The sequence below is a fragment of the Leptosomus discolor genome, chromosome 7 (genome assembly GCF_034619465.1).
Source record: "Leptosomus discolor isolate bLepDis1 chromosome 7, bLepDis1.hap2, whole genome shotgun sequence".
In the NCBI taxonomy this organism is placed as follows: domain Eukaryota; kingdom Metazoa; phylum Chordata; class Aves; order Leptosomiformes; family Leptosomidae; genus Leptosomus; species Leptosomus discolor.
Genome location: NC_141397.1, coordinates 62376063 through 62389066, shown reverse-complemented (window position 1 = coordinate 62389066; position 13004 = coordinate 62376063). Strand labels below are relative to the sequence as shown.

The following is a 13004-nucleotide window of genomic DNA, read 5'->3' as shown; positions in this document are numbered from 1 at the left end:
TATTAGAAATTTGCTAGTTTAAACTGGTGTCAGATGAACCAATTGCAGAATGCCATGGTCAGGATCTCTGGGTCATTTCTCTTGCAGAGCTCTGCCTTCATGGCGCTACTGCCCACCAGCCCCATACTTACATAAGGGAGTCCAATCGCCCTGTTCCTCTCCACCACTCTCTTCACCTCATCCAGAGAGCCGTAATTCCAGCGGCTGAGCTGGAAGCCCAGGCTCCAGTAGGAGGGCAACTGTGGCAGTCCCACGAGCTGCAAGTTGAGAGCAGAAATCCCACACACCGTCAGCGGACACTGCCGTGTCGCCTCGGTGCCCATTTTCCTAGATCCATACTCCTCAAATCTATTTGAATAATACACACTAAGCCTGAGCGTGTGAAATGAGCAGCGCACCCCCAAATGCAATATTTTTCTCTTTTTTTGTTTATTTTAAGAAATACAAATATTTTGGGACAATGCCCATTCTTTAAAGTGTCACAGAAAGCTAAGCAAATCTCAAGAAGTATAGAAGATATTGGTGGTACCTTATGACCATAAAACCATGGCAGACCTTTAAGCACATTATCTACCCTATAATAATGCTGTATGAAGAGGAATCGTCCTTATGACAAGAGTGGGCCCCAGCAAGGAAGCAAAAGTTATTCCATGTAGACCATCTCTGACTCCAATAACCACTGGGTAAATCAGTCAGGCCATACTGACTGATGAATTTAGCAGCTACAGATTTCTTGGGCCTCGAGCTGCTGCATAGTCTCTGCTCCAGCATCTTCAGCAAAAGTAGTGCTTAAGTTTCAGCTGCCTGTAACAGGCCAGCTAAAACTATCTACAGCCCAGCTTAACCCCAGCTAGGTATTACTAATGACAGCAGTCACATCAGGGACATACTAACAGTTATTCTTAGTTAAATATATACCAAGTCATGTTTTCAGTTAGTAGATAACGTAGTGAAGACGTACTGACATATAAAGAGGTGGGGGAAAAAAAGAAACAAACACCAAAACTTCCCAAGCATTTTTAAAAATCTCTTCATTACGGAATCTCTCTAGCTAAAGGTACCTTCAGGTACTCCTGGACTACTTGCTCTGGAGTGTTCCCCAAGAAGATATAGAAATCAAGGATCCCACCAATGGTTCTGTAGGTCACTGCTGGAGCAGGCTGCACCACAAAATCTGCCAGACAAGAGTGGGCAAATCCAATTCTGAATACCAGCTAATTCTAAAATAACATTGTCATTTTCTAACTGACGATTAGAAAATTTACTTAAGAAAAATACTAAAAAATAATACCGAATGAATCCAAAACCATTAATTGAATTTGCAATGGAGATGAAATGTTTTGGATGATGCTTTTAAATGTCCGTATTTCCATTCCTTTACATGCTACAGAGAAGGGAATAAGAAGAAATCCAACGGCTCAACCTTTTATCTTTAAATTTTTAGTACAAATTTGCGTCCTCAAGAGATGCGCTCTGTAAAGCATACATACACGCATGCTTATCTAAAGAGACTAAAGGGCATTTACTTTCAAGTACTGCTCACTCCAAATATAGGTTGTGATTCCAGTGTCCTGCACATCTGCACAGAGCTGCACAGGCTTTGGAGAGGTTTCCAGTCCTCAGGTTTCCAGCGCAATCTTCCTGTTAACCATGTGCTTCTTACTGCTGACATCATGTATGCTAAACACCAGTTCTGATCTCGTTCAGACAGATCATTTAAGAAGATATTTAACTGCAATGCTCAAAGCTACAGAGAAAGCTTTCTCACCCATGGCGTTGCTGTTCATCAGGAAAACACCAAAGGAGGCTCCAGTGCTGTCTTCCAAACACAGGAAGAAAGTCTGAACTCCATATAAGTTATGCATTTCCTTAAAGGGTAGCAGGAAAAAGAAAGCTGATTACAATCTAACAACAGTATCTCTTCTGGAATATTTCAAAATATATCACAGGTAGAACTTGAAACTCCTCAACAGACAGCAAACACCAACAGAAAAATCCTGACACCTTCCTACAGTTCTGTTTTCCCTTTCCTGGCATTCTTCTCCTTTATGAGAACATTTTCCATTAAAAAGAAAGTTTGCCCAAATACATAGATAACATCAGCAAGCAGCTATGATGGATTTTCAGGCAAATCTGCATATATTGCAGTACTATTTCGGGGTAATATATATGCACATTGAGCACACAACAGAACTTAAAGGTGCTTTCATCACCTTTCACCAGAGATTAGATTTTACATCTAATCTATATCTCTATTAATTCTGCAAGGTAATCATTTTTATGTCTAATCTATGGAAATAAGAGAGTGCCTTGCTTCTTTTTTTTTTATTTCATTTCTAATGTTTTTTATTTCTGTTATTATTAGCAACAAAATCCTTAGAAATTTTAGCAGTTGCAATAGTTGTGCTTCTTCCCCTGCAAAAAAAAGCTCGTAACAAATTCATGAGAACTTGAGCAATTTGAAATTAGCTGAACTTGATTCTGTTAGATAAACGATAGCGGTTCTGTAACAGTTAAGCTGTTAGTTTAACTTAATGAGTCTACGCTCAATAGAGCCATTCAGGTAAGAACTGTCTTCAAACCAGAGAAGATAGTGAGGAGGTGTCTCAAGGGGTACAAATTCCAAATTGTTAATTAATTTCATAGAGTGGTCTCACCTTCTAATATCCGTTAGTATATCTCCTATTTCAGTACAACCCTGAAGTGCTCCCTCAAAGTAAAGTAAATGGGTTGTTGCTTTATGAAACCAAGGTAAAATCAACAAATAGTCTTACAATCAATGAAAAATGGGTGCCCCAGAAATTGGTTTGTAAAGAGACATCCATACAGACTATAGAAACAAGTAACAGCTGACAGACATATTTTATCTTGTAAAGAGACAGCTGTTAAAGAGAACTTTTCCATCATCTGCCGAGCTACAAGGAAGTTGACTGAAGAAGCATGTGTCATCGGTACTGAATGCTGCACACAGCAATGCATTAGGACACATTGTGATTTATTCTGTTGATCAGTAGACTCCGAACACTCCCATTTATTGATGTTTATCAGCAGGTTTTCAACTGCACGTCAACAGAAAAATCAGAAATTGGGGAATGTTCATCAGCACCATCTTCCAGTAATAACACGCAAGTGCCTGACAGGTCTCTGGGGAAAAACCCGCTGGATTTTATTAATGCGTCTGCTGCGTACGAGGTTTGGGTTGCAGCAGTCATCTGCAAAGAACGGGGGGTAATAAAACCAGTCCTTACCCCAGAGGGGCCAATATCCCTGCTGAATAAGGGCCAGGTTTTCCAGTTAACGTCGTGCCGGTACTGCTTGTGCACGTGCTCTCCCACACCGTAAATGTTGCTGCTGGGCAGTTTGATTGACAGCTGCAAGAACTGGTCCGCGTACTGCAGTGGCCCTATGGTGGTATCAAACCTGGTGAAACGATTTAAAACAAGAGACAAAAACGCCTTTTCCCAGGAACCGGTGCAGTAGCTGTTTCCGCTCCTTCCAGTTCCAGCTGGCCGGCAGGTTCAGGTCTCCATCCAGAGACCCGGAGGAGAGGGCGGCGGGAGGGTGCGGGGCTGGAGGAGAGCGCCCCCGGCCCCGACACCAAGAGCAGCGGTGCCTGTTGATCCCACAGACGCCTCTCACACAAGCGGCCCATCTGCTTTCGGGGGTACGTCCGCACTGCCCTCTTCCACCAAAGCTTCCCACCCCACATCCATTGGGCCAAATCCTGCACCCACTCTCTGTGGCCACTCGCAGCAAGGGGGCGGATGGAAAATTCCCATGGGTGGGCAGAAGCACAAAAAGAATCCGCTCCATCAGATCTTGCAAATCAACAGCAGTGTTTATCTTAGTGATATTTGTGACATTTAACAGTTGTGATATCCATACAAGGAGAGCACTGTAACTTTTGGTCTCTATACAAACAGCCATACTAATTTTAAGTGGCTTTATCACTTCATATGTATGATACGCTATAACTACATTTATCACTATGAGCATGTAATTATTTGTAGATTCTTTTATGCCTAAAGAGGCCCTTAAACTATTAAACAAATACACAGTGCATTAGCGACTACAAACACAGCACAAACAAGCAACAAAAGCAGGGAAGTTTGGGCTACCTACAATTTAATCTGCTCATAGTAACTTTTCTTTCCTTTTTTTTCTTTTTTTTTTTTTTTTTTTTAAGTTACAAACACTAACACTTGTGAGAGGCTTCATAGGCCAAATCCTCAACTCTCAACTGATGTATTTCTGTCCGGTTTTAATGATTCCAAGGACTATCTTACCCATCTGCTCACAAACTGTACTGAAACTAGGTTTTTTTCCGGCGGAGGGAAGAAGTTTGTTTTTCCAGTGAAACTATGGCAGTCTTTCAGGTTGTCTTGCAAATGATGATGGTAATAGGTCTGTCGGAACTCTAACTCTTATGGAGGGCTCAAGGGTAACAAACAATGATGGAAGGTCGCAGCCTCTGTGACTATCAAAACAAATATTAGGATTTTTCTAAAGAAGTGTAATACCACATCCGTCCTAACCCTTCTTTTTCCAAAGAAGGTTTGGTTGTTTAAGAGTTGGGGACAAACACTCATCTTGTGTAAACAAACTTATCAAGTATTTATCCCTGAGGGACTGCCCTCATCCCATGCTAATAACAGCTTTCTTTAAAATACTCAAACTCAGAGTCAAGGATTGTGGTTTTTGGTTTGTTTTTTTCTTTTAAGACTGAAAGTGCAACCACTTTTATCAAATTAAACAAAAGATGAAGGAAAATACAGACAGTCCTCCAGAGCACCATTTCAATATGGTTCTATCGGACCAGGTTTCTTATTTCCCCTCCATACACCTGGTTAATCAGTCATGCACTGCTGAATACCAAGTCCACCTTTTGTGCTCTCTATAATTGCAAATCAATCATTACAGAGGATTCCAAGAAAACAATACTAATAAGAGCACAAAAGTAATCGCTAATTAATTAAACTTGAAGCACTGATAATCCACCTGGCCCAGCACTCTGATGGGTAATCACTCTTGGCCTGAATTAATAAGGATGTTCATCCTGACACTTCCCCCCTCTAACGGGACCTAAAGCCATGCCGTAGGTTTGTAGGGTTATTCATTGGCTTTTAGAACTCAAACGGGAAGGAAGCTTTCAACGTACAAGTCCGTCAAATATTTCCTACAGCATCCCATGCCCAGCTTCTCAGTGGCTTGCACCAGCTGTTCTTGGATATCACAGGTCTAAAGGGCAACCTGGTTTTGGTGGTTCAGGGCTTCAGCATGATTGTGACAGAGAAGATAAAAGATGCAGTGAAGAGTGTTCCTATGTGATTTGAAGCACTGGCAAGGAGTGAACAGAGAGCCAGACCTCAAACCTTGTAGACTGAGCTCTCGGTATCACAGAATTTGTTTCCAAAGCCCTCGCAGAAGTCCTTGCAGAACATCCATCAGTGAAAAGGGGAGGAGAAGTAGATTACATGTCCAAGAGAGCATCTTGGATGTACATTGCTTGCAACAGGGGCTTTCAGAGAAAACCAGTGACACCCGTGTCACTCAGAAAAAGCACCAACGTTACTTACAGCACTCTGCCGTTGCTCACTCTGGTCACCACGATGCCAAAGGGGTTCTGCCTCACATCCACTTTGTAGTTTAAATTGGAGGCTGCAGATCCAGTGAAAGATTGCACATTCTCATGAGGGACTTCAAATCTTTGTGACTTAGGATCCGTGATCTGCACGTATTGAAACATCAGAAGTGTCAGACCTTTAAAAACTGATACCCAATTCTAACATTTTCCAGCATTAACACATAGTTCTGACTTAGGATATTCCCAGCCCTATCCCAGTCTCCTCTTCTGCCTTTGTTGCTATTCACTTCCAACTTTCCTCACTCATTTGCAGACATTTCCCTCATCATACTTGACCCTGTGTTTCTCTGGCTCAGTAGGAACCCATCAAAAGAGGAAGGTCTCCCACAGAAGAGGCCCTGCTCAAATCCAGAACCCATCGATACCTCACATTCACAGCACAGACTGTTGAGTTTTTAATAGAAAATAGAAATCATTTGACGAGCTAATGGAGCTAATGTTGTCTATCAAAATGATTGAGAGATATGGCCAGGCCATAAATAAAAAGTAAGTAAACATATTTATCCCCCAAATTTTCCTATGATGAGGAAAAAATGTAGATAATATAAAAGCTGAGCTTTTCAAAGGTCTCTGTAATTTTTCATGCAGAAATCCTACTGTGCTAAATGCTCCTTAACCTGATGCATTGCAATAGCAGGGAGGACAAAGAAAGGAGGAGCCGAGCACTTCAGTGGGAGTCATGAGAGGGCATCAGAGGGATTAATCCAGCCCTCCTAACCTCACTGCACAGTAACAGCCAGCCCAAAATCTTGCACAAAACACGAACCTATAAACAGCATAGAAAAAAGATTAACCTTGAAGCGGAAGCGATTTGGTGTCTGATACTCTCCCGTGAGGAGGACAGTGTTGATATCATTTCCAAAGAGGGAAGGGGATGGCAGCCTTGTTAATGTAGTCTCAAATCCTTGGGAAAAAGGATTGGGAAAAACAAGTTGCAATGTTATTGTCTTGAATTGGACATTGGCACCTGCATAAATTGGGGAGCTCAGCTCACAGCTTACCTGCCTGAGTTGATCTTGTCGACCCATCCACTTTGTACCCATGGCTTGAAGAGAAAAAACACCAGGGCACGCTGATATCACTCTGAGGACTCCAGCAGCAGCCACGCAGGTTGCAGGTGATCTGATTCAAGGACATGAGGGACACAAATGAGCTGATTTTACACAAATAAATCCTCTATACTAGAAGTTAAAATGCACATGGAGTGTATTTTAACCCAAACACCATAAACCTTAATAATATCTGCAATCATATCAACTCCTTCTCTGAAACTCTCTTGAATGATTTCAATGGCACAGAATACACTACGGGATTTTTTGTCTGGATTCAGGGGAGAAACTTGCTTGTTAGATGTTCATTCTTTCTTAAAACCACAAGATGCACAGACAAAATGAACATTTAAAAAGAATTGTTGCAATGTTTGAGCTGTGAGAGATGCAATATAGTCTGACCAAGAGAGGGGGTAAAAGTTATAGTTGGCTTAATATCTGGTGAACATCTGGTTAAACATCTACATATGCATAACTGATCATCGTGTATAATACCTACATTTTAATGTAATTTGCCAATATCAGAAATGACAGATTGCTTCTGCAACCTCAAATTGAGATAAACCAACATTTTTTTTCCCCAAAAAACCCAAGCAAATAAACCTATTGTTTAAAGCACACATCTCAGTGCAGTGGCACCAACCTTTACACTACCTGTCAGTAGCCTAATAAGCTACACCACCTTTGCTTTGCTGTTAGAAATTAACTTATTCACGTGCTGTTTGTGTGAGTTTTATGTTTGAAGATAAGATTTGGGTCATACATCACTATGTTTCCACACATTTTCTCACATGAAAAACGCAAGTCATTACTTAGGGCAAAGGGCAGTAGTGACACAACAAGCTTCGCTGAGGGCAAAGGGCAGTGTCCATAGGTGATCTCAGGTATCCAAATCCAAAATGCAGCTCTTCAAGACCTTCCCCTCCTCCTGCCCACTAACAGGAGCTGTTTCTGCCTTCACCTGATTGTGCTCAAATGTTTTTGGTGTCATGCTTATTTAGAATATTCTGCAGCTTGCAGCAGGTGGAGATAGTCCCAAATCTCTATTGCTGCTGTCCTTTGTGGCACTTGGGTAGGCACTACAGTGCCTAACCTGGTCGGTACAGGTCAAATGATTTTCTCAGCCTCTGAAGAGAGCAAAGATAAGCCAGCTCCAGCCCAGAAATCATGCCAGTGCTGAAAAAGAGCACAGAGGGAGCTCACAGAGCTACTGGCTTGGGAAGTCAGTGCATTTATTCGGTAGCGATTGCACGGAGCACAGAAATCTCTGCAAAACCACCCAAGATAAACCCCAGATTCACTGAATCGATAAATGTTAGTCTCTGTCATGAACGCATCACATCAGAAAACATGTCTGCTGTCCTTTTCACTAGGTTCCAAGGGAAACACCCAGTTGGAGGAGAGATATAGTGGCTCCTTTTCCCCCACATCAATCAACAAATCAGTGTGCTTTCTAAGGCTGTGAAAAACCTATGCTCACTTTCCACCTTACGGACTCCCACCACGAGAACTCCCTATTTCCCATTTTATAAACTATTTCGGAGGAAATAAGAAGCACCAATGCCCTCCGAGACTGCAGAGATCACAGCTTTCCTCCCTTACTTCATTTACTTCATTTCCTTCATACATAGGGGAATATCCTCAATATTTAAGAACAGAATTGCTACCTCCATCCTCTTACCCCTTCCTAGACCAGTGACTATCCCATGCAACACAGAGTAGCTTGAACAATAGATTTTCCTAAAGTCTGGCAGTTCAAGCATCTGCATTCCCAACTTCATAAGCATGCTTTTCTTTTCCCCCAGCTACTTCTCATGTCTATTTGTTGACCGTTTTCTGCAGCTACTTTACAGTCCAGTGACATTCTTCCAGCTAGATCTTATTCTAATGGATTTGTAAGCTATAGCTCTCTATTTTGTGGCACGTTGAGCTTGCTGCATAAGGAAGTAAATCAGAAGTGCAAGATTGGTTGCGCCTGGCACAGGAAAAGGAGCAGAGTTCATCCAAAGACACCAGAGAGGCTGTTATAAAAGCTATCATGTAGTGTAAATAAAGATGTGAGCTGATCACAGCCTCTGAGCTATAAACCCAGCATAATGGATACTAATACCCAATAAAGCCAAAGAGAAAATCAAAGCTTAATTAGAAATAATCCTGGATACGAGGAAACAGTTTACACTGGGATACGGTGTGAGGCGGCTTCTGAACACTGAACGGAGCACGAAGGATTAAAAGAATAGCTTGTCTATGTGCTGAACTAAAATGTTTCTCTTATGTGCGCCCAAAAAAACCTCTGCCAGCAGGATATTTTGGGAAAAAAACCAAACCAAAACAAAACAAAAACTACACACCCTTCCCCAAGCTTTCAGAGGTATCCGTCCAATAACGGACTACACTAGCTTTGCTCATGGTAGTTCATTTTTTACTGGTTCATTCTCCTTGTCTAATCAAATTTCACAGCAATTTTCCACAGCAGTGAATAGTTAATAAATATCTACTTTCTTTCAGTATGTCTATCTTCGTCATCCCTGTGATCGGTTAATAAATATCTATTTCCTTTCCATACTTTTATTCTCTGCAATCCTACTCATTTTCTGGCTTCATCTAGGACATCTTCAGAGAAAAAAGAAATCAAGACAGACACGAACCTGCTATGTGAGTTTAGGCAAACCATAATTTTCCCAGCTGCTGTTTATTCTGGAGACCACCAATGGAAACCACTACAAAAGAGTTCTGTTATGCTAAGCAGGTACCTGTAGTTTTACAGCTCTGCTGTCTGCCGTATTAAAATAGCCTAAAGAAGGACAACCAAAATGCTTCCAGGAGAAAATTTATACAGGAATGAATGGACACACTGGGGTGGGACTCTGGCTTGTGTGAGGCATGCACCTAACAGCTTTCGTCAGGGCACAGGTTAAAGGTGGTATTTATCTCTAATCCTGTGAAATCTGCTGCCTGATCTTCACTAAGGAAAGAACAGAATCAGGAATCATTTATTTTACCTCTAATTTCAGAGCAAGCACCCCAATGTTGAAATCTGCCTCTGGCCCTACTGTTCTGCTGGTATCTATAATCTGATTATTTTTAATTCTTTCTAATTGGTGGTGGTAAAAAGCAAGGGCGGGCGTACAATAAGGCTTACAGTTGCAACCAGACCAAAACTATTTCCCTCACTGTACGGTGAGTGCAGCCCTTAATGTGGGACAACTGGTTCCAAGGTAGTAATTAACGGGGTCTGCATGACTGCTCCTGCCATGGTGTGCTTGCTCCTGGGGGGGTGAAGGAACTGAAAGACTAGAGGAACAGGCTGTGATCTGAGCCTTTACTAACCTGTTCACCCGCAGGACTTTGTTGAACTATGTATCATAACAAAACCTATGGCATGACAGAAGCTTTAACAACTGCCATTTCTGGAATTAGACTTGGAATTTCCTCAGACATTGAGACAGCTGGTTAATAATTTTCTTTATACCTCTGTGAATGACATAAGCACCCCACATCGTAATATATTCACTATTTTTTTCCTAAAATGCCCCCCTCCAAACCAATGAAAAATGCCAGGTGTCCAGCAGCTTCCATCAGAAAATGAGAATATCCATCATAAAGATGAAAAATAATAGTTACAATTAAAAAATAATAATAGTTTTTCAAGACCAACGACTACAAAAATGTTCTGCATGTGAGAGCACTGAAAAATTAAGATGATACTTTACACTGGGGATCTTAACTCATAGATTCTTAAGCCAAAAGGTCATCTCTAAACTCTGCGCTCTCCCAGATAAAAGACATCACAACCAAGAAAAGAAAACACCGAGATTCAAATTGGTTCTGAAAGAAAACTGTGACCATGTTTTTTATATTATAAAAGTCTCGTGCATCTGGGTAAAGTGCACCTTCACCTGGTATTTCCGAACTATTATAAATGCTAGTACTTCCCCAGAAGACAAACAGAAACTGTTCGAGCAAAGTAAAAAGTGGCCTTTTTTGATTGCTTGTGGTCTGACAAATTTTGTTTCCACCTCTCCCAAACCCAACCTGCTGGGGAGCACTTTGGTGGTGGTCTTCAACCTTTGACAGCAAACTGCTACAGCGACTAGAAGAATTAGACCTGTCAATGGGCTGAAATGGGTTATACAGGAGTTAGACTTCCCTGCAAAGTGTTTGGGAAATCACAGATTAAAAAATGTAAGAAAACAACAGATATACTAGAGACAAGTTAAATCTTTGTAATTAACCATGGGGCTTTACAGGATAAAGCTGTTTTCTAATATTTTCTAGAATGTTTTCAGACCTTTGTTGCTACTTGATCCGGAATGCAGTCAATTCTCTCTGCTGTTAATATGTTCTGACACTGTGGTGAAAATTCTGTCAGGGAAATAAATTAATAGGTTATTACCAGGATTTCCAAAATGTAGGAATAACTTGATTACCTCTTAAATCAGTAACTGCTTCTGTGGGCTGTTTCTTACCATCTTGAAACTCTAAATAATATAGATTCAAATGAATGTAAACTATTGCTAGTGTGATTTATTTTTCCCTTTGAAAAATTGCACACGACTGTTTCAGGTAAAGATAGGACAACTTCACTTCAGAGTTTTTGAACAAATGGATGACTGATAATTTTATTTCTTAAGGTATACATTAATCCAGTTTTCAGTAAGACCTGTGGCTCAATATGCACTGCTTCTTGTGCAAATACATGGCAAATTAAAACTGGAAGGACTTTTCTTTTTCTGAAATGGCACTGGGCTGCTGCTCTCACAGGTGCTCCTTCCCCTGAAATACTGTTCTTCCACAGCATCAGGTAAAAGCACCTCCAAGCTCCATTAGGAAGCTCCATTGGACTTCAGGTTTTTCAGCCCAAATCTGAGGTGACCTCTTGGCCACTTTAGCTGACGACAGGGTACCCTATGGTCGTTTTCAGTTTCTCCCAACACTGAAAGTTACTTTACATATACTTTGGAACACTGTGTATGTTTGGAATGAGAACTATGATGTGTAGAAATCCAGTCTCAGGCTGAGATGCACACAAATACACGGACTCGCCTGTTTGCATTATCTGCCATATACACTCTCGTACTTTTTGCTCAGGCAGACTCCTACTCATCTTGAGATGGAAACAGGCAGAAAAGACGCAGATATTAGTCTGCATGGGCAGTTTTATCCTAAACCATCAAAGTGTTTGTTTTGTATAAGCAATTCTTTCTATTTTACTACCATTTTCACCTCCAAAATTTTGCTTCAGTCCCGGTGTGTGAATGGGGTTACTGACACAAAGTGGGACTGTATGGAAAGCAGGGTGCTCCATATCACATTCCTGGAAGACAAGTGGTTTCTAATGTACCAGTGCAGGCTTTTATGGTTGTGGGCTTTCTTTCTACACAGTGTCTCTGCTCCCACGTAGTCTCTCTGATCCCTATTCTTCTTTTCAGTGCTGTATTTTTATATTCAAAAACTATTGAAATCATATAAAAATAAACAGACTAAAAATCAGTCTTTGGAGGATGGGATAAAAGGGTTTTTTTTACAGTCATAAATTCCTAGACATGTTATTTATTTCTTAAATTTATAACAGATAACACTATTCATGTTATCTGGAGGAAGGAATGACCACGGTTCACTTTGGTTAATAAGTGAAATACGACAGTGACACTGAGAACAGTAAAAACATTGATTTTGCAAAGGATGGCAGAGAAATGCTTGTGTTTTTTATGTTTTCTTTTTCCCTGCTTTTCACTGAATGTCCGTCTTCTTGGAAACTCTGAATCCAACAGTGACGGAAATAATGCCAGCGGTTAGTTCCTGAAGTTCTGTGGCATTTACAATAGTTTCAGCAAGCAGAGCTCTGCAGTTCCCACTCGGGGTTTTCGCTCTTGTCCTACAGCAGCAATGGGAAGTACTTACCTCTAGTTTTGACTCCCGATTGTCCTGATGCTAAAAGCCCAATGAGGACAGCGGCTATAATCACCACCAGGCAGAAGAGGACGATCAGGGTGGTTTCCAGCCCACTGTACTTCCTCTTGCCCATCTAGACCCAGAGAAACAGCGTTGGTAAAAGGAAAACGCAAGGAACAGCTTTGAAAACTCTATGAATTACATTACCAATTTAATAAATTAGCAAAATTTATAAATGATTCAGATTTTAAACCATGTCCCCTAATCCTGGAGCTTAAATGAAACACTCCTTAAGGACTATGTGCAATATACCTCCAATTCAGGACAATTCACATAGCACAGATTACAGCATTATTACACTAGTGGGCAATCACTGAGAAATATATTTTATCCCCTGCAAGCCACTTTATACACAA

At 41.0% G+C, this 13004-nt stretch overlaps 1 protein-coding gene across 1 annotated transcript in view; it reads right to left on the bottom strand.

The window, feature by feature from the left end:
• SI (sucrase-isomaltase) overlaps positions 1 to 12721 on the bottom strand; it is a 49518-nt gene extending 36797 nt beyond the window's left edge. Inside the window, exons 1-9 of the mRNA XM_086468338.1 lie at positions 12598 to 12721; positions 10985 to 11058; positions 6646 to 6766; positions 6439 to 6548; positions 5577 to 5728; positions 3249 to 3420; positions 1769 to 1868; positions 1062 to 1174; positions 132 to 257 (exon numbers count right to left, since the gene is read on the bottom strand). Coding sequence (XP_086324464.1) covers positions 132 to 257; positions 1062 to 1174; positions 1769 to 1868; positions 3249 to 3420; positions 5577 to 5728; positions 6439 to 6548; positions 6646 to 6766; positions 10985 to 11058; positions 12598 to 12721 — 1092 coding nt within the window. The remainder of the gene's footprint in view (positions 1 to 131; positions 258 to 1061; positions 1175 to 1768; positions 1869 to 3248; positions 3421 to 5576; positions 5729 to 6438; positions 6549 to 6645; positions 6767 to 10984; positions 11059 to 12597) is intronic.
• Between the last annotated feature and the right edge of the window lie 283 nt (positions 12722 to 13004).